The sequence below is a fragment of the Choloepus didactylus genome, chromosome 21, assembly GCF_015220235.1.
Source record: "Choloepus didactylus isolate mChoDid1 chromosome 21, mChoDid1.pri, whole genome shotgun sequence".
Taxonomy (NCBI): domain Eukaryota; kingdom Metazoa; phylum Chordata; class Mammalia; order Pilosa; family Megalonychidae; genus Choloepus; species Choloepus didactylus.
In genome coordinates this window covers 6,667,329-6,691,577 of record NC_051327.1, presented here as the reverse complement: position 1 = coordinate 6,691,577, position 24,249 = coordinate 6,667,329, and the positions used below count along the sequence as shown (strand labels likewise).

Genomic DNA, 24,249 nt, shown 5'->3' with positions numbered 1-24,249 from the left:
AACGTACTTGTGCGTTGTAGGGTGCATCACTCTGCTAGCTTGCTTTCCTTAACAGAAGAAACCTATAACCCCTATTAGTATGGCCTTGTTAAGCCTACTCCCATTTAAGGTTGCCACCTTACATTTTCTCCTGCAGAGTGTGCTTAATGACCTAGGTACCGCTATCCACAGTCCCAATCCCCACCAGCCTTGGAAATGGACCTTGGCACGATGGGAAGATTCCAAGATTGTGCAAACCCACGTTACCGCAGGACGCCCTTCCTTCGTTGTTTACGCCTGTGACCTAATTCTGTTCCCGGAGGGCACACCTTGCCTTAACCAGGCCCAATATTACATGTGCCCATCCTCAAACCCCAGGAAACAGTACTGCAATGCTCCCAACCAATACTACTGTGCATACTCGGGGTGTGAAACATTAGCCACTACTTGGAAGCCTTACGCCCCTGATCATTATCTAACTTTAAAATGGGCCCCTTTTGGCTGCAAGCCCCGTGACCATTCCATCAATCCTTATTACGATAAATATAATTGTCAAAAACTAAATCTCACCGTACAGCTCCCTACTGATCCCTCTTGGCTAATCGGTCGAACCTCGGGCTTCAGAATCTATTTGGAAGGAGTCGACCCAGGGAGTCTTATCATAATAAAAAAGGAAGCGGTACAGCAAAAACCATTCGCCATTGGGCCAAATGTAGTGCTAGCTCCCCCGCCCCCAACTACCCCTCCTCGCAAACCCGCCAATTATTCCTCTGCCACCATCTCAGCTGATTCTTCCTCTACTACCAACCCAACATTGTCACCCTCAAGCTCTTCCATAGAGCTTAAGCCAATCTATAACTCACTTTGGTCAGTGCTCCAAGCCACCTTTCTCTCCCTAAACTCCTCCCAGCCTAACCTTACTCGCAGTTGTTGGCTATGTTTCTCTGTCAACCCCCCTTTTTATGACGCTGTAGCCCTTAATACCTCATTTAATATTTCTAACAAAGACAGTCCTCCCCAATGTCCTTGGAATACAACAAAAATCGGCCTCACCATGCAATCCGTTATCCACTCTGGGCATTGTATTGGTAACGTTTCCCCCTCCTTAAAAAAGGTCTGTGCACAGTCGTCCTTTCCATCACAAGGTAAATTCTATATTCCCCCAACAGGGGCAAAATGGCTGTGCTCTTCCACGGGGCTTACTCCTTGCGTATCAGCAAGAGCCCTCACTGAAACAAAGGAAATGTGCCTCTTAGTGGCTGTGCTACCCCGTGTCCTCTACCATGAAGAAAATGACCTTTATCAACACTGGGACGCACAGCCTCCAACCATGCTAAGAAACAAAAGAGAACTTGTCACGGCTGTCACTATTGCCTCTCTTTTAGGTATTGCTGGCCTAGGCACCGGAACCGCCTCTATCATCCTCCAACGCCAAGGCTTCTCCCACCTAAGAGCTGCTATAGACGAAGATTTAGCCCGCATTGAAACCTCCATCACCCATCTTGAGAAATCCCTTACATCTTTATCGGAGGTTGTTCTCCAAAACAGGAGAGGCTTAGATCTACTTTTCCTTTAGCAGGGAGGGCTTTGTGCTGCACTAGGTGAGGAATGTTGCTTTTACGCTGACCATTCTGGCTTAGTTAGAGATTCCATGACCAAACTTAGGGAAGGAATTGCAAACCGCAAACGTGAACGGGAAACCCAAGGAGGTGCCTCCTGGGGGTTCAACAAAATCCTTCTTTACCTCCTCCCTATACTAGGCCCCTTAACAACCATACTCCTTGTAATATCCTTTGCTCCTTGGGCCATAAAAAGAATAATACAGCTAGTAAAAGACCAAATTGATTCTGCCCTAGGCAAGCCTATTCAAGTGCACTATCACCGGCTTCACCTCACTGACCAAGGTATAAATCCAGATTAACTAACTGCTACCCGCCCTTACGGGTGAAAGGCCCCTCCTACGGGAGCAGCATATAACTTGAAAATATGCTTCAAGCGTGTGCCTTGATTGGTACCGCTGGGTGCAAGGCAAAGCACTGCAAAGGAGGGCCAAAACAATTAAAGGCCATTTTCGAGCTCCTTGAGAAGTATGCCTCATTTGCATAGGGGTTCTCTCTGCCCAAATCCCAGAAAAACAGAGCCACAAACAACTTGGGGAATGAGGCCTCTATTTCCCCCAGCAGGTTAATGCTGAAAGAATGCTCAATCAGCATTCTTCCTCCATCCTTTTGAAAAACAAAGGGAGGAGATGTTGTGGGCGATTAAGGTAGCATGCATGAAGTCCAACATGGCCACCAGGGCTGATGCAACAACAGCATGGATTGCCCTCAGCTTTCTTCACGGAAGTGGTTCGCGCCAAAAGCGCTAACCCTACATCTGCCTTCCACCCTAGCAACAGCCGCCGCCAATGGCCTAGCTAACCCTACATCTGTCTTCCACCCTAGCAACAGCAGCAGCCAATCCTAGATCGCCACCCGTCCTTACTAGCCACCCCCATCCTACCCTAGAGTATATATGCTCAGCCTCCTCAATAAAATTTTGCAGCTTGATCAGAAACCTGTCTTGCTGTCATTCTTCGTGTCTCTTGTCCCATACCATTCTTCCTTCACAGGACTTGGAGCTTCCGTTGATCGTCCCACGGGCCAGGACAGTAAACAATGGTGAACTTTTCAGAATTTGCTAAAATTTTAATCATAAAACAGAACTTAAAATTTAATTTAACCATCCAGAAATCATTTAAGAAAATGAAGAAATATAATTCTACAAAGTAAACCTTAATAAAAAGTAAAAGAATACAAATCATTTGAAGGAAAAAAAATCTAATAACCTTTGCTTAGTTTTAAATACAAATAATCAAATAAAGGAAAGTGAAGAAAGCCTACTTTCTTAATTATTCATTGAAAGGTAGGGAAAACTAAAACTGCAATCATGGGCTGCAAAGAGATATTTTTGCAGGGAAATATTACCAATCTATCTGATCAAAATTTATGGGACATCACAAAATTTGGATTCAATATCAATTCTTAGCTTTGTAATATTTCTTTATTAAAATTCTTAAATAAATGGATCAAGCATTTAACTCAAAAGATTTTATCTATTAAGTAACATAAACTCATAAAAACCAGGAAAAATGAAATAAATTATGAATCATGCCAAAATTAAACAAAGAAATACTAATTACTAATGTATCACAGAGGAGTAGTTTTTTCAAATGGTTACCAGGTAGATCCAAAACAGGCATAACTGCATGTAGATATTTAGCCTCATGAATTTGCATATCTTAAGGGCTTAAAACATAGCAAAATGAGATTCTTGACTTCACTCATGGACCAAGAAAATGCTCATCTCCTAAGTTGAAATGACAAAGTATTTCCAAAGTTTACAGTGATGAGTGGGAAAAAAAAATTGCTGCAAAATAGAAACTGAGAATGACAAAAATTATTTATATATATATATAGTACTCAAATCCAGTTCCAGATCCAGATCCATAAGATTAGTCAAGAAGACCATGAACAAAACTTGAAAAATTGGGTAGGATATTGCAATTTTCTTTACAATATAAAATATTTTCAAAATTTTCTTCAATATTTGCATGTACTTTTTTCTATACCTTAATTCTATCAAAATGTTTTACTTTGCTCTAAGACCAAATATTTAAGTTGTTTTTTTCTTTTAATCTACTTATTTATGAATAAGATTAGCAAAAATATTTATGAAACACCAGTGAATATTTTCTTAAGAAATGCTATTGTGTATTTAAAATTTTGCAAGAATGTAAGCATTCTGGTGATTGTGGTCAAAATTAATTACCACTGCATTAAATTCTTTCAATTTTAACATTGTCAGTGACTTACTAATGTATATACAGCTTAATACCTGGCAGATCTAAAATCTAAACTCTGGATGTTTCACTCCAAGGCAGCACTCCTTCAGACTGTGCTATATTTCTTCTGTAGAAAAAGTAACTTCTGACTGTGCTCTCCATAATAAAATTCTCTGAAATTGGAATATGCACAGGGGATTTATATGATTCAATTTGAGGCATACCACCACTTTTTTTCATGCTAGGTGCTGTTAAAAACTCACACATTTAAACAACAGTTTTAAAACATATTTTGTGGCTTCCAGTTACTATGTGGATTGCTAAAAACATAATTTTTGAAATGTTCCAGAACATACATGGTCTAATAGAGGATTCCTCAACAGAAATTCAAACTAATTAAAGGTTGATACCATAATTTAAGTAGGAAAATTTAATGTGGCAGAAAGATACACAAATTTTCAGTATCATATCACTGTCATTTCAGTTGTCTGGAATGCTCCCTCTTCTGCATGACTCTAGTGAAAGAATTTTTCACTTCTCTATTCCTAAGACTATAAATGAATGGATTCAGCATGGGGACCACCATAGTATAAAACACAGAGGACACTTGATCCTTTCCCAAGGAGTAGGACTTCTTTGGTTTTAAATAAATAAATATCATTGTGCCATAAAAAATGCTGACTCCCAGGAGGGGTGAGGCACAAGTAGAGATGGCTTTATGCTTCCCTGAAGTGGAATTAATTTTTAGGATAGTACACAAAATGGACACGTAGGACACAGAGATTGTGATAAAAGTAAACATTACATTGAAACTAGAAAAAATTGTTATCATGATTTCAATGCTAAGAGTTTCAGTACAGGAAAGGGCTAAAACTGGGGTTACATCACAGGAAAAGTGAAAGATCACATTTGAGTTGCAGAAATGCAAAGTGTTTATATACAGAACAATGGCTAAAAATTCAGTACCTCCAATCAAATAGGACACAGTGAGGAGGGTGCAGCAGAGTCTCCTGGACATAACAGTAAGGTATTGAAGAGGGTTGCAGATGCCTACATAGTGATCATAGGCCATTGAAGAGAGAAGGAAAAATTCACTGACAGTTAGGAAGGCACAAAAATACATCTGGGTGAGGCAGCCCATGAATGAAATATACTTATTGGAAGTCAGTAAATTTTCTAAAGTTTTAGGGATGATGAAAGTTGAGTTACTGATGTCCAGGAATGACAGGTGACTGAGGAGAAAACACATGGGGGTGTGAAGCTGGAGATCCAGATATTATTAGTATCACCCCTGCATTCCCCAGAAAAGAAATCAGGTACATCAGGAGAAAGAGCATAAAGAGGACCCACTGTATCTCCTCAGAGTCTGTCAATCCCATAAGAATGAAGTCAGGAACATCAGTGCTATTTCTAGTTCCCATACATTCAACTCATGTAAACTATTGAGAAATCAAATTTGATACTTGTCAAGAATCACAAGCATCTTTCGTTCATAGGAATAATCTGGCATTTTAAAAATAAACATAAATTTAGTGTTATTTAGAAATTTGTATAAAGAGTATTTTGCAAAATATGACTGTAAAAGATATTATTTTGACTGTCAAATATAAATTAGGTATAAATCAACATTGGCATATTATGTGATAGAAACTCATATACACTGCACAATTAGAATGAACATGAAACTTCTATAATACTTCCCTTCATTAACACATTTATCCAGATGAAAATATTATACCATGGTTATTACCGTTATACACATTTAAGAAAAATGGCATGTAAAGTTAAGTAATTTATCCAAAGTCACAACCACTAACCATTGTTGGCTCTGTGATTCTATCAAAATTGGTAGAGTGCATAGATCTTGCTCATAATACTATATCTGACTTCTATTTAATTTCAGAAAAAAAATGCTAGGTATATAATAAAGAATGATAGAAAGTTTATGCATCATTTACTTTTCCTGTGTGTCCAATATTATTTAATACCAATGATAGTTCAGAAATTAAAGCTTTAGGTATATTAATATCATAGAGCACACATTATTGCTAATTTTCAGGAGATATGTTTTTAACAAATTATATAATCACAATTCTTCCAAAAATATATTTTCCATATATGATCACTGCTTGATATTTTCAATATATGTTCATTGCATGACTCAGATTCCATCAATTCTGTATTTCCATTTCTACAAATCCTGCCATCAATTAGACAAAAACTACATGATGCATGTGTGTATATAAAGACTTTTCTAATAATATTCATGTTTCTTGAGATAAACTAAAACACTGTCACTTTGAGATTAGTACATACCAGCAAAGTGGGTGAAAAACCTCTTTCAGCATTGTCTGTCTAAAAATTTTTTGAACTCAAGTTCTTGTCACAAATAAATATGTAAACTACATAAGGAGCTTAAAATGTTTGTGATATAATATCTGTTTCATTTGAAATAATATGTGTTTAAGTTTTTGTGCATGCATTTTTCTTGAGGTAAAAAAAAATCACCCTAAAATTTTGTTCAGGTCCTAGTCAAATGGAAATGTCACCTGGAAATTTTGTGTCAAATACATATCAGATAGCTATTATGAACACAATCATAGTGCAAATTATCCCTTGCCTTTCTCCTTGATAATGTCATGGCACCTCTTTTATTGAATAAGCCTGATAATGCAACATTTGATCATCTCTGGGACCAATTTTTGAGATAGATTGCTTGGCAGCATTCCAAGGATAAAAGTTCAAGATCTTATGCATCTGTGTTAGGTTTTTAATAGAGAGCTGCCTTCCCCATGGAAGCCACATAATTTTGAGTATCATATTTTGGTATTCTTTCTGCTGCTCTAATTTATGACTGGAAAAAAGGAAGTTATTTCTAGAGATAAATTATATGTGGCTGAAAGTTCAGATCATGAAAACCAGGGATAGGATAGCACATTTTTCCCAATGAAATATTCTTATATTTAAAATTGTGACACAATTGTGGGATTAAACATTGTTGATTACACAAAAATTATTTTACAACAAAATTCAAAGAAGTAAATGAAAATTGTTCATAAATGTTTTCCTTTAGATAGATTTTCTTCCTAGTATTTTCCTTTGTGCATATAAAGCTCATGTGTGTGTGTGTGAGTGTTTATAATTTCATTACATTGAATTTCAGAAATATCCTGATAATATTATTAGACATTTATAATAAACCTTGACCTATGTTATAATAGATTTTTTTTTTAAAATCCACGTTTTCATGTATTTTGCATTAAATGGTGGAACATAATAAACTGCTTTCTAGGAGTGTACACCAGAAGATGAATGGGCTTTTTTGAGGTATCACAAGGAAAACATGGTGTTGTTTCTCCACTCAGGTTTGGGATTGCCAACTGTTATCATTGACATGGAAGATAATAACACTGTGTTTAACCACAAAAATGTTTGTGCAATTTGGTTTATTATTTTAGTGTATATGGCTTTTATTATATTAAATGAGACACGAGAGAAGAAACTAAAAATCAGTACTGAGATGAGTAAAGATTTTATAATTATCTTAATGGCCAAAAGCTTACTTCCTATCTACACAACCAGTTTAACTTCATTCCTGTCACTCTGTCATTAATTTATAATATGAAATCCACTTTCACATAGGTTTGGAAGCAACTCTTGCAAGAAGTGTTGTTAATTTTGCAGAATTTCAGGAGAGAATTTGGTGGTATGGATCACAGAATTTCAAAATAATATATTATATATATGATGAAGTTTCAAATGTACAGTTCTCAGTTCAACAAAAATTCATTGACACTGAGGAAAGCTTACATGGAGATTAGAAAGCCAGCATTAATTTATTTCTTAATAGGTGAACTTGGGGCTTAGGGTGTTCTATGTCAGTATTACCTCAGCAGGGTCTGCTTACTCCTTTCAAAATCACCATGAGGGAGTTTTTCTTCCAGCATTGAAATCAAATTTTTATAGTCATTATGTGCACTTTCAAATAATAGAATAGTCAAAAAGAATAATTCACAAAACTTTTATGACTAAACTTTTTGCTAAATGTTTATTTTTGGGATTACAATATGACATCTATCATAATAAAATAGTAAAATAATTAAATAAAATAGTAAATAAAAAATAAAAAATAAAATAAAATAAATAAAAAAATAAAATAAAAAAATAAGAAGATCAGGAGTAAGAAACAGAAAAGAAACATGACTTATTTTGTCCTACATCTCAAAAATTAAAACCTTATCCCTGACAATTATTCAATGTCATTTAAAAAAAATCTATTCCTCCTCTTAACTCTCAGTTTTTCATGTATTTTGAATCTCTGTTTAGGATTTTTATACTTTTATGAAAAATTGGCTGTTTATTATTTTATACTGTTCTTCATACCTTTGTAATACAGAGGTCTACCCTTTTAATAGTACATTTGCACAGTTTTATTTATATGCTTATATTTACAGACATACATTTTTACATCCTTTTAATATTCATTTTACTTTTTTAAAAAAATTTCTTGTTTATTATAAAATACGTGAGTTTTCAAAAGAATCATAAATAAAATAGAGGATTCCCATACACCTCTACACCCAAATTTAAAAGGCTTGAATGTTTAGATTAGACCCACTTAGAAACCTCCCTAGAGTAAAGTCAAATGATTTGGGACCTTAATTAAATCTGTAAAATCCTTTCTCAGTAACACTTGGTTTGCTGTTTGACTGAGTAACTGGAAGAAGATGTGTATACACCAGGAGACAGAAATCTTGAGGACCATATTACAATTCAACCTAACACAGTTATAAAATAAATGCAAAGGGCGGGGCAAGATGGTAGACTGGTGAGCTGTATGTTTTAGTTACTCCTCCAGGAAAGTAGGTAGAAAGCCAGGAACTGCGTGGACTGGACACCACAGAGCAATCTGACTTTGGGCATACTTCATACAACACTCATGAAAATGTGGAACTGCTGAGATCAGCAAAATCTGTAAGTTTTTGCAGCCAGGGGACCTGCGCCCCTCCCTGCCAGGCTCACTCCCATGGGAGGAGGGGCTGTCAGCTCCGGGAAGGAGAAGGGAGAACTGCAGTGGCAGCCCTTATCAGAAACTCATTCTACTGATCCAAACTCCAACCATAGATAGACTGTGACCAGACACCAGAGAATCTGAGAGCAGCCAGCCCAGCAGAAAGGAGACAGGCATAGAAAAAAACAACACAAAAAACTCCAAAATAAAAGCAGAGGCTTTTTGGGGTTCTGGTGAACATAGAAAGGGGAAGGACAGAGCTCAGGCCCCAGCTCAGGCCCTGAGGCGCATATGCAAATCCCGAAGCAAAGCTGATCTCTCTGCCCTGTGGACCTTTCCTTAATGGCCCTGGTTGCTTTGTCTATTAGCATTTCAATAACCCATTAGATCTCTGAGGAGGGCCCGTTTTTTTTTTTTTTTTAATCCTTTTTTCTTTTTCTAAAACAATTACTCTAAGAAGCCCAATACAGAAAGCTTCAAAGACTTGCTATTTGGGCAGTCAAGTCAAGAGCAGAACTAAGAGAGCTCTGAGACAAAATGCAATAATACAGTGGCTGAGAAAATTCACTAAACATCACAACTTCCCAAGAAAAGGGGGGTGTCCACTCACAGCCATCATCCTGGTGGACAGGAAACACTCCTGCCCATCACCAGCCCCATAGCCCAGAGCTGCCCCAGACAACCCAGTGTGACGGAAGTGCTTCAAATAACAGGCACACACCGCAAAACTGGGCATGGACATTAGCCTTCCCTGCAACCTCAGCTGATTGTCCCAGAGTTGGGAAGGTAGAGCAGTGTGAATTAACAAAGCCCCATTCAGACATCATTTCAGCAGACTGGGAGCCTCCCTACACAGCCCAGCAGCCCAGAACTGCCCTGCGGGGATGGCACTCACCTGAGACATAGCACAGTCATCCCTCAACAGAGGACCCGGGGTGCACGGCCTGGAAGAGGGGCCCACTTGCAAGTCTCAGGAGCCATACGCCAATACCAAGGACTTGTGGGTCAGTGGCAGAGACAAACTGTGGCAGGACTGAACTGAAGGATTAGACTATTGCAGCAGCTTTAAAACTCTAGGATCACCAGGGAGATTTGATTGTTAGAGCCACCCCCCCTCCCTGACTACCCAGAAACACGCCCCATATACAGGGCAGGCAACACCAACTACACACGCAAGCTTGGTACACCAATTGGACCCCACAAGACTCACTCCCCCACTCACCAAAAAGGCTAAACAGGGGAGAACTGGCTTCTGGAGAACAGGTGGCTCGTGGGCGCCACCTGCTGGTTAGTTATAGAAAGTGTACTCCATGAAGCTGTAGATCCGATAAATTAGAGATAAGGACTTCAATTGGTCTACAAATCCTAAAAGAACCCTATCAAGTTCAGCAAATGCCACGAGGCCAAAAACAACAGAAAATTATAAAGCATATGAAAAAACCAGACGATATGGATAACCCAAGCCCAAGCACCCAAATCAAAAGATCAGAAGAGACACAGCACCTAGAACAGCTACTCAAAGAATTAAAGATGAACAATAAGACCATAGTACAGGATACAAAGGAAGTCAAGAAGACCCCAGAAGAGCATAAAGAAGACATTGCAAGACTAAATAAAAAAAATGGATATCTTATGGAAACTAAAGAAACTGTTGACCAAATTAAAAAGATTCTGGACACTCATAGTACAAGACTAGAGGAAGTTGAACAACGAATCAGTGACCTGGAAGATGACAGAATGGAAAATGAAAGCATAAAAGAAAGAATGGGGAAAAAAATTGAACCAATCGAAATGGACCTCAGGAATATGATAGATAATATGAAACGTCCGAATATAAGACTCATTGGTGTCCCAGAAGGGGAAGAAAAGGGTAAAGGTCTAGAAAGAGTATTCAAAGAAATTGTTGGGGAAAACTTCCCAAATCTTCTAAACAACATAAATACACAACTCATAAATGCTCAGCGAACTCCAAATAGAATAAATCCAAATAAACCCACTCCGAGACATATACTGATCACACTGTCAAACACAGAAGAGAAGGAGCAAGTTCTGAAAGCAGCAAGAGAAAAGCAATTCACCACATACAAAGGAAACAGCATAAGACTAAGTAGTGACTACTCAGCAGCCACCATGGAGGCAAGAAGGCAGTGGCACAATATATTTAAAATTCTGAGTGAGAAAAATTTCCAGCCAAGAATACTTTATCCAGCAAAGCTCTCCTTCAAATTTAAGGGAGAGCTTAAATTTTTCACAGACAAACAAATGCTGAGAGAATTTGCTAACAAGAGACCTGCCCTACTGGAGATACTGAATGGAACCCTACAGACAGAGAAACAAAGAAAGGACAGAGAGACTTGGAGAAAGGTTCAGTACTAAAGAGATTTGGTATGGGTACAATAAAGGATATTAATAGACAGAGGGGAAAAATATGACAAACATAAACCAAAGGATAAGATGGCCGATTCAAGAAATGCCTTCATGGTTATAACGTTGAATGTAAATGGATTAAACTCCCCAATTAAAAGATATAGATTCGCAGAATGGATCAAAAAAAATGAACCATCAATATGTTGCATACAAGAGACTCATCTTAGACACAGGGACACAAAGAAACTGAAAGTGAAAGGATGGAAAAAAATATTTCATGCAAGCTACAGCCAAAAGAAAGCAGGTGTAGCAATATTAATCTCAGATAAAATAGACTTCAAATGCAGGGATGTTTTGAGAGACAAAGAAGGCCACTACATACTAATAAAAGGGGCAATTCAGCAAGAAGAAATAACAATCGTAAATGTCTATGCACACAATCAAGGTGCCACAAAATACATGAGAGAAACGCTGGCAAAACTAAAGGAAGCAATTGATGTTTCCACAATAATTGTGGGAGACATCAACACATCACTCTCTCCTATAGATAGATTGAACAGACAGAAGACCAATAAGGAAATTGAAAACCTAAACAATCTGATAAATGAATTAGATTTAACAGACATATACAGGACATTACATCCCAAATCACCAGGATACACATACTTTTCTAGTGCTTATGGAACTTTCTCCAGAATAGATCATATGCTGTGACATAAAACAAGCCTCAATAAATTTCAAAAGATTGAAATTATTCAAAGCACATTCTCTGACCACAATGGAATACAATTAGAAGTCAATAACCATCAGAGACTTAGAAAATTCACAAATACCTGGAGGTTAAACAACACACTCCTAAACAATCAGTGGGTTAAAGAAGAAATAGCAGGAGAAATTGCTAAATATATAGAGATGAATGAAAATGAGAACACAACATACCAAAACCTATGGGATGCAGCAAAAACAGTGCTAAGGGGGAAATTTATAGCACAAAACGCATATATTAAAAAGGAAGAAAGAGCCAAAATCAAAGAACTAACGGATCAACTGAAGAAGCTAGAAAATGAACAGCAAACCAATCCTAAACCAAGTAGAAGAAAAGAAATAACAAGGATTAAAGCAGAAATAAATGACATAGAGAACAAAAAAACAATAGAGAGGATAAATATCACCAAAGGTTGGTTCTTTGAGAAGATCAACAAGATTGACAAGCCCCTACCTAGACTGACAAAATAAAAAACAGAGAAGACCCATATAAACAAAATAATGAATGAAAAAGGAGACATAACTGCAGATCCTGAAGAAATTAAAAAAATTATGAGGATACTATGAACAACTGTATGGCAACAAACTGGATAATGTAGAGGAAATGGACAATTTCCTGGAAACATATGAACAACCTAGATTGACCAGAGAAGAAATAGAAGACCTCAACCAACCCATCACAAGCAAAGAGATCCAATCAGTCATCAAAAATCTTCCCACAAATAAATGCCCAGGGCCAGATGGCTTCACAGGGGAATTCTACCAAACTTTCCAGAAAGAACTGACACCAATCTTACTCAAACTCTTTCAAAACATTGAAAAAAATGGAACACTACCTAACTCATTTTATGAAGCTAACATCAATCTAATACCAAAACCAGGCAAAGATGCTACAAAAAAGGAAAACTACCGGCCAATCTCCCTAATGAATATAGATGCAAAAATCCTCAACAAAATACTTGCAAATCGAATCCAAAGACACATTAAAAAAATCATACACCATGACCAAGTGGGGTTCATTCCAGGCATGCAAGGATGGTTCAACATAAGAAAATCAATCAATGTATTACAACACATTAACAAGTCAAAAGGGAAAAATCAATTGATCATCTCAATAGATGCTGAAAAAGCATTTGACAAAATCCAACATCCCTTTTTGATAAAAACACTTCAAAAGGTAGGAATTGAAGGAAACTTCCTCAACATGATAAAGAGCATATATGAAAAACCCACAGCCAGCATAGTACTCAATGGTGAGAGACTGAAAGCCTTCCCTCTAAGATCAGGAACAAGACAAGGATGCCCGCTGTCACCACTGTTATTCAACATTGTGCTGGAAGTGCTAGCCAGGGCAATCCGGCAAGACAAAGAAATAAAAGGCATCCAAATTGGAAAAGAAGAAGTAAAACTGGCATTGTTTGCAGATGATATGATCTTATATCTACAAAACCCTGAGAAATCGATGATACAGCTACTAGAGCTAATAAACACATTTAGCAAAGTAGCGGGATACAAGATTAATGCACATAAGTCAGTAATGTTTCTATATGCTAGAAATGAACAAACTGAAGAGACACTCAAGAAAAAGATACCATTTCCAATAGCAACTAAAAAAATCAAGTACCTAGGAATAAACTTAACCAAAGATGTAAAAGACCTATACAAAGAAAACTACATAACTCTACTAAAAGAAATAGAAGGGGACCTTAAAAGATGGAAAAATATTCCATGTTCATGGATAGGAAGACTAAATGTCATTAAGATGTCAATTCTACCCAAACTCATCTACAGATTCAATGCAATCCCAATCAAAATTCCAACAACCTACTTTGCAGACTTGGAAAAGCTAGTTATCAAATTTATTTGGAAAGGGAAGATGCCTCGAATTGCTAAAGACACTCTAAAAAAGAAAAACGAAGTGGGAGGACTTACACTCCCTGACTTTGAAGCTTATTATAAATCCACAGTTGCCAAAACAGCATGGTACTGGCACAAAGATAGACATATAGATCAATGGAATCGAATTGAGAATTCAGAGATAGACCCTCAGATCTATGGCCGACTGATCTTTGATAAGGCCCCCAAAGTCACCGAACTGAGTCATAATGGTCTTTTCAACAAATGGGGCTGGGAGAGTTGGATATCCATATCCAAAAGAATGAAAGAGGACCCCTACCTCACCCCCTACACAAAAATTAACTCAAAATGGACCAAAGATCTCAATATAAAAGAAAGTACCATAAAACTCCTAGAAGATAATGTAGGAAAACATCTTCAAGACCTTGTATTAGGCGGCCACTTCCCAGACTTTACACCCAAAGCACAAGCAACAAAAGAGAAAATAGATAAATGGGAACTCCTCAAGCTTAGAAGTTTCTGCACCTCAAAAGAATTTCTCAAAAAGGTAAAGAGGCAGCCAATAATGGGAAAAAGTTTTTGGAAACCATGTATCTGACAAAAGACTGATATCTTTATATAAAGAAATCCTACAACTCAATGACAATAGTACAGACAGCCCAATTATAAAATGGGCAAAAGATATGAAAAGACACTTCTCTGAAGAGGAAATACAAATGGCCAAGAAACACATGAAAAAATGTTCAGCTTCACTAGCTATTAGAGATGCAAATTAAGACCACAATGAGATACCATCTAACACCGGTTAGAATGGCTGCCATGAAACAAACAGGAAACTACAAATGCTGGAGAAATTGGAACTCTTATTCATTGTTGGTGGGACTGTATAATGGTTCAGCCACTCTGGAAGTCAGTCTGGCAGTTCCTTAGAAAACTAGATATAGAGATACCCTTCAATCCAGCGATTGCACTTCTCAGTATATACCCGGAAGATCGGAAAGCAGTGACACGAACAGATATCTGCACGCCAATGTTCATAGCAGCATTATTCACAATTGCCAAGAGATGGAAACAACCCAAATGTCCTTCAACAGATGAGTGGATAAATAAAATGTGGTATATACACACGATGGAATACTACACGGCAGTAAGAAGGAACGATCTCGTGAAACATGACAACATGGATGAACCTTGAAGACATAATGCTGAGCGAAATAAGCCAGGCACAAAAAGAGAAATATTATATGCTACCACTAATGTGAACTTTGAAAAATGTAAAACAAATTGTTTATAATGTAGAATGTAGGGGAACTAGCAATAGAGAGCAATTAAGGAAGGGAGAACATTAATCCAAGAAGAACAGATAAGCTATTTAACATTCTGTGGATGCCCAGGAATGACTATGGTCTGTTAATTTCTAATGGATATAGTAGGAGCAAGTTCACTGAAATGTTGCTATATTAGGTAACTTTCTTGGAGTAAAGTAGGAACATGTTGGAAGTTAAGCAGTTATCTTAGGTTAGTTGTCTTTTTCTTACTCCCTTGTTATGGTCTCTTTAAAATGTTCTTTTATTGTATGTTTGTTTTCTTTTTAACTTTTTTTTCATACAGTTGATTTAAAAAAGAAGGGAAAGTTAAAAAAAAAAAAAAAGAAAAACAAGGAAAAAAAAAGATGTAGTGCCCCCTTGAGGAGCCTGTGGAGAATGCAGGGGTATTGGCCTACCCCACCTCCATGGTTGCTAACATGACCACAGACATAGGGGACTGGTGGTTTGATGGGTTGAGCCCTCTACCTCAGGTTTTACCCTTGGGAAGACGGTTGCTGCAAAGGAGAGGCTAGGCCTCCCTATGGTTGTGCCTAAGAGCCTCCTCCCAAATGCCTCTTTGTTGCTCAGATGTGGCCCTGTCTCTCTGGCTAAGCCAACTTGAAAGGTGAAATCACTGCCCTCCCTCCTACGTGGGATCCGACACCCAGGGGAGTGAATCTGCCTGGCAACGTGGAATATGACTCCTGGGGAGGAATGTAGACCTGGCATCGTGGGACGGAGAACATCTTCTTGACCAAAAGGGGGATGTGAAAGGAAATGAAATAAGCTTCAGTGGCAGAGAGATTCCAAAAGGAGCCGAGAGGTCACTCTGGTGGGCACTCTTACGCACACTTTAGACAACCCTTTTTAGGTTCTAAAGAATTGGGGTAGCTGGTGGTGGATACCTGAAACTATCAAACTACAACCCAGAACCCATGAATCTCGAAGACAGTTGTATAAAAATGTAGCTTATGAGGGGTGACAATGGGATTGGGAAAGCCATAAGGACCACACTCCACTTTGTCTAGTTTATGGATGGATGAGTAGAAAAATAGGGGAAGGAAACAAACAGACAAAGGCACCCAGTGTTCTTTTTTACTTCAATTGCTCTTTTTCACTCTAATTATTATTCTTGTTATTTTTGTGTGTGTGCTAATGAATGTGTCAGGGATTGATTTGGGTGATGAATGTACCACTATGTAATGGTACTGTAAACAATCGAAAGTACGATTTGTTTTGTATGACTGCGTGGTATGTGAATATATCTCAATAAAATGAAGATTAAAATAAATAAATAAGTAAAAAATAAAAAATAAAAAATAAAATAAATGCAAACTAAAATCAGGAAACAGGGATAAAAATTTTAAAGCAAAAAGTTAATTAAATTTTACAAAACAGAAGCAGTAAATTTTGATGGGGCACTTTCTTGAGAAATGGAGCTAAGTAACCCATGGCAAGTACTGTTATCAAGAAAGAACAAAGCAAATATAATCACTACAAGAAATAGAGAAATTAATACCTCAAGAACTAAGGTGATTTATTTAATTATAAGACAGTACTTTGGCATAATATTTCTAAAGCTATAAATAACAAAACAAAATGTATACATTCCAAAATACATGAATTCAACAAGTATATATACATGTATACATACACATACCACCATAATTCTAGTAGAAAACATGAATTGTCAATTGACCAAAGTTTTACATTGTTCAATATTTTAAAATCTATTCATTTGAATTCAACAAAATATTTTTCAGTGTTCACTAGGAGTCAGACATCATTTTATGGGCATAATTTTATTTATCATGATATTTCAAAGTAAAAAGCATATGATTTTCTTGAAAAATACAGAAAATAATTTGAAAATAATTCATATTACTTTTATTTAAAAACAGTGTTCCAGTTTGCTAATGCTGCAATTATGCAAAATAAGAGAAATGGATTGGCTTTTCTAAAGGGAGTTTATTTGGTTACAAATTTAGAGTCCTAAGGCCATAAAAGTGTCCAAACTAAGGCATAAACAAGAGGAGACCTTCACTGAAGAATGGCTAATGGCATCAGGAACACCTGTTAGCTGGTAAGGCACATGTCTGGCATCTGTTTGTCCTTTGTTCCTGGGTTGTGTTCCTTTCAGCAGTGGCTTTCTCTCTAAGCATCTGAGAGTCCTCTCAGCTTTTCTGGAGCAAACTCTGAGCTTCATCTCTTAGCATCTCCAGATGTCCTTCAGTCTGCAACTCTAAGCATCTCCAAGCATCTGCAAGCATCAGGGTCTGTGTTGGATCTTAACTTCTCACTTTAATACTCCAGTGAACTAATCAAGATTGATCATGAATGGGTGGGACCACACCTCCATGGAAATAATCAAATCAAAATTATTACCCACAGCTGGGTAAGTCACATCTCCATGGAAACACTCAATTAAAAGGTTCCACCCTAATCAAAAGACTAATAAATCTGCCCCCACAAGATTGCATTAAAAAGCATGGCTTTTTGGGGGACATAATATATCCAAACCAGCACACTTAGTAAATCTTAAAAAATCACATCCTAAACATGATATGAGAATTTAATCCTCTCCTATGGTATTTGTCCTTTTCAATATTTTTTGACAAATAAAATGACATGCTTAAATTTGTGTTCTATAAAGATTTGTCTTGAGTTATGTAGAATATGTTAAAGGGAAACTGGGGAAGTTGCAATTATAATAAACTTTAAATTTTGAACATTGGGGATACAACTTGCTCAATGAATTTATGATACCAAAACTTCTACTTCCGGGCTAGGTGAAATAACAAGACCTGATTTACCTCAAGACAAACAACTGTAAAGACAGGCAAAATACATGAAACAACAGCTAAGAAGACCTTAGAAATCAGTAAATGAAGGACAGGGATATTTTGATGTTTCTAAGAAAATTTTGCCCAACCCAAGGCCACAAAGTCTTTCTCTTAAATTTTCTTCTGGAATTTTAAGCTTTTTAGGATTTAAGTTTAGTTTTGTGATCCCAATTGAGGTAATTTTTACAGCAGTCTGAGATGTAGATCCAAACTCATTCTTAAATATGGGAATCTGATTGTTCCATTAAAAATTGTTTAATATTATCCTTTCTCCACTGAACTGCCGCTGCAATTTGTTGGAAATAGATCGACATAAAGGCGTTGGTTTATTTCTGGACTTTCTATTCTGTTCTATTGTACATTGATGAATGCTCTGAGATAAATAAAGTGAAATTAAATTGTAGAAAATGTGTCATATCTCTGTAGGCAGGCAAGTATCAGAGAAATTGAGGGAAGCATGGTGAGTTTAGTCTTAGAATCAAAAAGAGAGAGAAAAGGCACATGGACCAAACAGCATCTTGTTCAAATTAGAATATGATAGAGGAGTGAGTACAAAATCTTATGTCTAATAAGTTATCTTCATGCAGAACAGGAAAGTAGGTTTTAAATAAGAGTAGCAGAACTTGTAGTTTTTCTTTTTTCCTCTGAGGTAGTCTGGATTTAAAATGTTTATATTTCACACAGACTGGAGATTTTTCTTGAATTAGCATCTATATTGTCTGTGACAAGAACTGGTTAATTTGTTCTCCAGATAGGACTGTTAGTTTAAAAATATATAATACCATAATTAAAGAATCAGCATAAAATGGTGATGATGGGGAGGGAAGTCTAATGTTGCTATATTCCAAGGTCTAAGTAGAGGAATCAAGGGAGAAACATTAAGAAAAGTAGAGGTAAGAAAGGGCCTCAAATATACAAGTTTTAGTTTCAATATTCTCCAGTAACTAATGGAAGACAATTAAGTGATATAGCTCTGTTGTGGGCATTCTTACTTCTTGCCAAGATATAGTTGGGCTGGGAAACTGAATTCCATTGGGAGGCTGTAGGAAGAGATGATTTAGCCAAAGTGTCTGGGAAAACAAATTAAATGAGTTTAATGACCAGAGGCAACAAGTTAAATATTAAGGTGACATATGAAAACTGTTATACTTAAACTGTTCTACTGAAGGAAAAAAAAAAATACCCTTATCTAGGAGACTAAGTATGAATCCTTTTATGTTGATATGATTTTTTGTATTGATATTCTATACATATTTTATATCCCTATTAAAAAAAAACTCTGAGAATCAAGATTTGGCACACTCAGCATGTACAGAATATTTTAAGCAAAATTTTTTCAGCTGCTTCTAGGACTCATTTCAGAGAAGGGTACATGCTCTCTTAAAGGAGAACAAATCTCTGATCATATTATCTCACCCATATAATTACCAAGAAGAGATTTTCCTATTTAAAATGATAGAACTAAAAATATAATAATTCACAAATTATTATTTGACTCCTAATTTCTTAGTCATATTTTATTATGTTTCCCCTCATAGAATGATTCTTGATGTCATAAAAAAGTTAAAATCTTCAAGTCAATATTTCACTTTTCTTGAGAAGTATTAATACTTAGTTTGAGGAAAAGAGAGCTAGTGTTCACATTTCAGAGATAGTATCCCACATTTCTACTTACAGCTATCATTGGATAGGATAAAATAATAGTCAATTGACATAATATACGTAATGAAAGGTAATAGTGACATAAAAATTGTGACTTTGTTTCCTTTCTTAGTAAAAAAGCACTCAAAATAACTTGGTTTATTCATATCTGAACTGGTATTTACTTTGCAAGTTTTGTCAGGACTTCATATTCTTTTCTCTTCTTAATCTTAAATTATGGATTCTTTTAGTATTCGTACCTTAAATTAAATATAGGATATTGTTCACAAAAATTTTGTGTCCAAAACCTGTTAGTATCTATAGGAAAATACCAAGAATTATAAAACACAGTCCCTGCTATATATGATGTAATTGGGTGAGCACAGATATGACACAGTAATAGTGAAGATTGACACAAAATTAAGGTAGTAAGGGATAAAAGTTGAGCTCAGACTGACACTTAAACTCTTAGGGATTCATGAATTCCATCCAAATGAATAGTTAAAAATTTGATATTCATCAAACACCTTTGATGGCTTAAATTTAACTGTCATGTAATATATAAAATATCTTCTAATACACCTAAGATCAATGACTGAGAGCCACATAAGAGGACCACAACTCATTTACATATCAGATAATATACTGGATCAGAATGAATCAGAATCTGAATTCTCTGCATCCCAGCAGACTCATCAGTTAAAATTAATTATGACTGGTAGCAACAGAATCTCAACTAATGGTTACACCTATGATCAAGAATGTTCAGAATAATAATATGCATGTGGTACTTTCATAATAAAGACTTGTCTACTTTGGTGAAACTTCCTTCTGGAGATAATTACATTTGAAATTGAGACTTATTCACCCAAAATATCAGAACAGAGCATATTTAATGTACTTTTAAGAAGTACTGAAATTAAAATGAAAAATCCAGAGGTTATGAAAGGAATAAAAATGGAGGAGCAGGGAGGTGTGCCTAAGCCAAAAGAGTTCAGAACAAAGAACATATATCCATCGTTATCTCATTATACAATAAATTGGAATAATTGGTTGGCATACCCAAAGAATAAAAGAATGAGAGGTGGACATGCTGATTTAAGCAAATTGTTTCAGCAGAACTATTCATATGGTTCACATGGTTCTGATGAAGTAAGGCATGTCATGGATAATGTTTAACACAATGATATACACTCTGAGGAATAAAGAGGTCGTGATGGCCCAGAAAGAACTGCTACCTTAACTCATAATGCATTTGTACTCAGTAGACTTTGCTCATTTCCTTTTACTGTCATAACTTCAGAAATTAACTTTTAGTTAGTTTTTCTCCCTCAGTACAGGTTTATTGTTTCTCATTCTTGAGTTTGACATTTGATGCTGGATTTTCAATATCAAGGTTTGTCCATGGTGGTACTTGGTGCCAATAAGTAACTAATTTTACAACAAATCTCATGTTTGGTGGACTAGTTTACTGCCTTTACATTTTAACTGGGGATTTGGGACTGTTCAATGAATAATGTAGTATCACTTATTTGGTAATTGATTTCACAATAGTTTTCACTAAAAATCACAGTGAATGTTCTTGTTTCTTTCTTCCATAGTATAGGTATCTTTAGTTATCTATTTTTTTTAATCAAGACATCAGCTAGTAAAAAGTATGGTACTATTTTTTGTTGTTGCTGTTCTTCATGCAACTTCTCTTTTTAATTCAGCTGTATTTATTACAAACATTTAAGCAGAATGAAATTTGGACACCATACCTCCCTTCAAAGCCTGACTCTGAGATACTTTTCACTGCTTTCCAACAGCATAGGCAGGCTTTTATTTTGCTACCCTAAGCAATACTTTTCTTTGGGAAAAAAGTTTTATGGATATTTCTTTGTATTTAGTTGGTTGTTTAACCCAGTAATTTCTAGAGGCTTAGAATGTGCAGAATTGTTAACTCCAGTGGTTGGAAGGTTTAAAAAGTAGATACCCTAAGATGAAACCCAAATCATTTTAATGAAGATTTCTCTTTAACACACCAAGGTATACCTCAGAATACACATTTCAGTGAGAAAAGATTTGGTCTGTGAAGGAATCCACTCGATAGCTAAACATTTAAGACAAAAAAGTGAATATTACAACAAATGTAACTTCAATCCATTGAACTAAGTCAACAGAAAATAATAAAATTACTAGTTTTATTTATTTACCAAAGTATCACAGTCTATCACACTTTGAATTAGAATTAAAAATCTTATCTTCTCCTTAAGTAGTTATCATGGCATACAGATTTTTAAAACATTAACAAAAGAAAGGGAAAAAACTTGAAAATCTATTATGAGCAAAAATAAAGAGAAAATATTGAACATGTGTAATAATGTTCTGCAGCATAAGAAAGTCCACTTCCTCAATGCATGATGTGTTGTTATCTCCTACAAAGGGTGGTGTTTCTTCAGTTAAGACAGCTTTGGTATTGTCAGCAGTAGGGTCATTTTCATCAGTACCCAGAACAAGTCTGATCATCCCATAGATCCTGTTAGCCTGTGTCTGGGAAACTTCCAAATGGAAGTCAGAAGATGGAGTGTGGTTTAGTAGTATAAGGTGATCAGAGCCTTCACAGACTTATCATTCTTGTCAGCCTCTGCCTTTTGCCTTAAAATTTCAATAATGGAATGGTCAGATTTGACCTCTAGGTGTTTCTTTGTGGCCCTATAATCCACTGATAAGTTGTTTTAGGGCTTGAGCCTGCATCATTCTTTCCATGTTTTCTCTCCAGGGAGATTAGCTTGTGACACTGCAGCAGGGAGAAATGACCACCTTTTGACACTACAATTTTTCAACTTTTTTCTCTGAGATGTCTTTCTTGATTTTGCAGAAATTTTTACTCCCCTCCAGTTCCTTTTCCTCTTTTTCATCTTCTAGAATTTCCAAACCTTGTTTTGTGGCAGACACTAAAATCTTCCCCTCAAATCCCTTGAGCTGTTTGACACAGAATTTATTGTTAGTCTCAATCATATAGATCACTTTAAGTCAAGGTTACAAGGATGCTCCACAAATGCTAAGTTTAAAACCTGGTTCTTGTTTTTACCAGTAATGTAATAAATATGTTATTTGTTGTCCCTTCATCTTGGTGAAGTAGTTCCTGAGAAACCATCTCATTACCAGAAGCAGACTTGCAATATGTTAACAGCTCTGAGAGATTTTAGGAAATTGAGAGTCTTCATGTATTCTCACTTAATATTTTTAGAGAACTGCTCAAAAAACTTTCTGTAGTTTTCTTTATTTTTGCAGTTCAGTGAGGAGCTCTAGGCTCTCTTTTACTAAATTATTTATTATAACTTACAAAATTTTGCTTTGTTGCAAGATTTCAAGCAAAATATTCATAGGGAGATCATCTGAGTCCACTACACCTCTAGTTGAATGCACTTATTTAAGGATTAGTTCCTCTCAATTATCTGTGATGAATTCTCTCATACAAAAAACTTAATGTTGATCTTTTTTTCTGTTTTGAAGTTGGTCAATTTTTGAAAAGGGAGCACATCTTGGGAAAGATAAGGGGCCCAAATACCAACTGTCTTTCAACTGAAAATGCTCCATTGCCAAATGGTCTTGGCAGTAATTGGTCAAGTACTTATATAATTCTCCATATTCACCATTAGTCATATCATCAGGATTTCTAGTTCTGAGAAGTTTTTTTTATTCATTTCTTCTTGATCAATATACTTTTACTTGATCTTCCTCTTCTTCATGCCACCATACTTCTTTTCTTCTATGTCTTCATCAGAACAAATATCTTTTATTTCTTTTTGTCATAGACTCATTTTATTCTTTTTTCTTCCTCCTCTTTATCTTCTTTATTTTCCTTTTATTTAGCTTCATGATCACTCACTTCTTTGTCACATTCTTTTTCCAGAAAAGGAATAATTGGATACCCAGTAAATTGAGAATGTATCTTCATAACTTCCTTTTTTCTTTTCCCTGCTCCCCCTGCCCCCAGGTACTCAATTTGGTCTTCTAAACATGAAAAATAAAATTTGTTGCATGACCTGTAGTTTCACCAGTGTCAGTTCTGTGAATGACCTTCCTTCTGAAGACACCCAGGCATTCTGCTCATCATTATTATGTTTGGTGATCTTGGTTACTATCTCAGCAACCAAATATGCAGAATAAAAACCAACACCAAACTGGCCAATCACAGAGATGTCTGCACCAGCCTGCAAAGCTTCCATGAATGTCTTGGCCTGGGACTTGGTTGCTAGTAACAGGGTAATTAATCAAGTTGCCCTTGTCAATCCAAACCTGGTATCCACAATAGGGAGGGTTTGATGTTTTTTGTTTGAAATGAGCTTAATAATTAGCTCTTTCCCAGAGTCTAGCTTACCAGAATCTGTCAAGTTTTCATATCTGATTCTGTCAAGAGCATCTGATGTATTTGAAAGAGGCTCCCTCAAAGATCTCTTTGTTCAAGTAGAAAGTATCAATGATCAATGACATCAACTGGGTGATTTCTCCATGAAAGGCAAATGACTCAACTTCTACCTCCTCTGTCAGTTGGTCTTGGGTCTGTGTTTCCTCAGGCAATTTGGCTAAGGGACCACAGTGCAGAAGCACTAGGACACAGAAGCAGTTGACATCCTATGCATGCACAATATGGAGGCAGCCTGACCAGCA

General features: G+C 36.3%; 1 protein-coding gene across 1 annotated transcript in view; it reads right to left on the bottom strand.

Moving 5' to 3' along the window:
• The window catches only part of LOC119518063 (chaperone protein HtpG-like), a 33,244-nt gene that overhangs the window by 7,954 nt on the left and 1,041 nt on the right, over positions 1–24,249 (bottom strand). Inside the window, 3 exon segments of the mRNA XM_037815148.1 lie at positions 21,946–22,052; positions 23,690–24,027; positions 24,029–24,164. Coding sequence (XP_037671076.1) covers positions 21,946–22,052; positions 23,690–24,027; positions 24,029–24,164 — 581 coding nt within the window.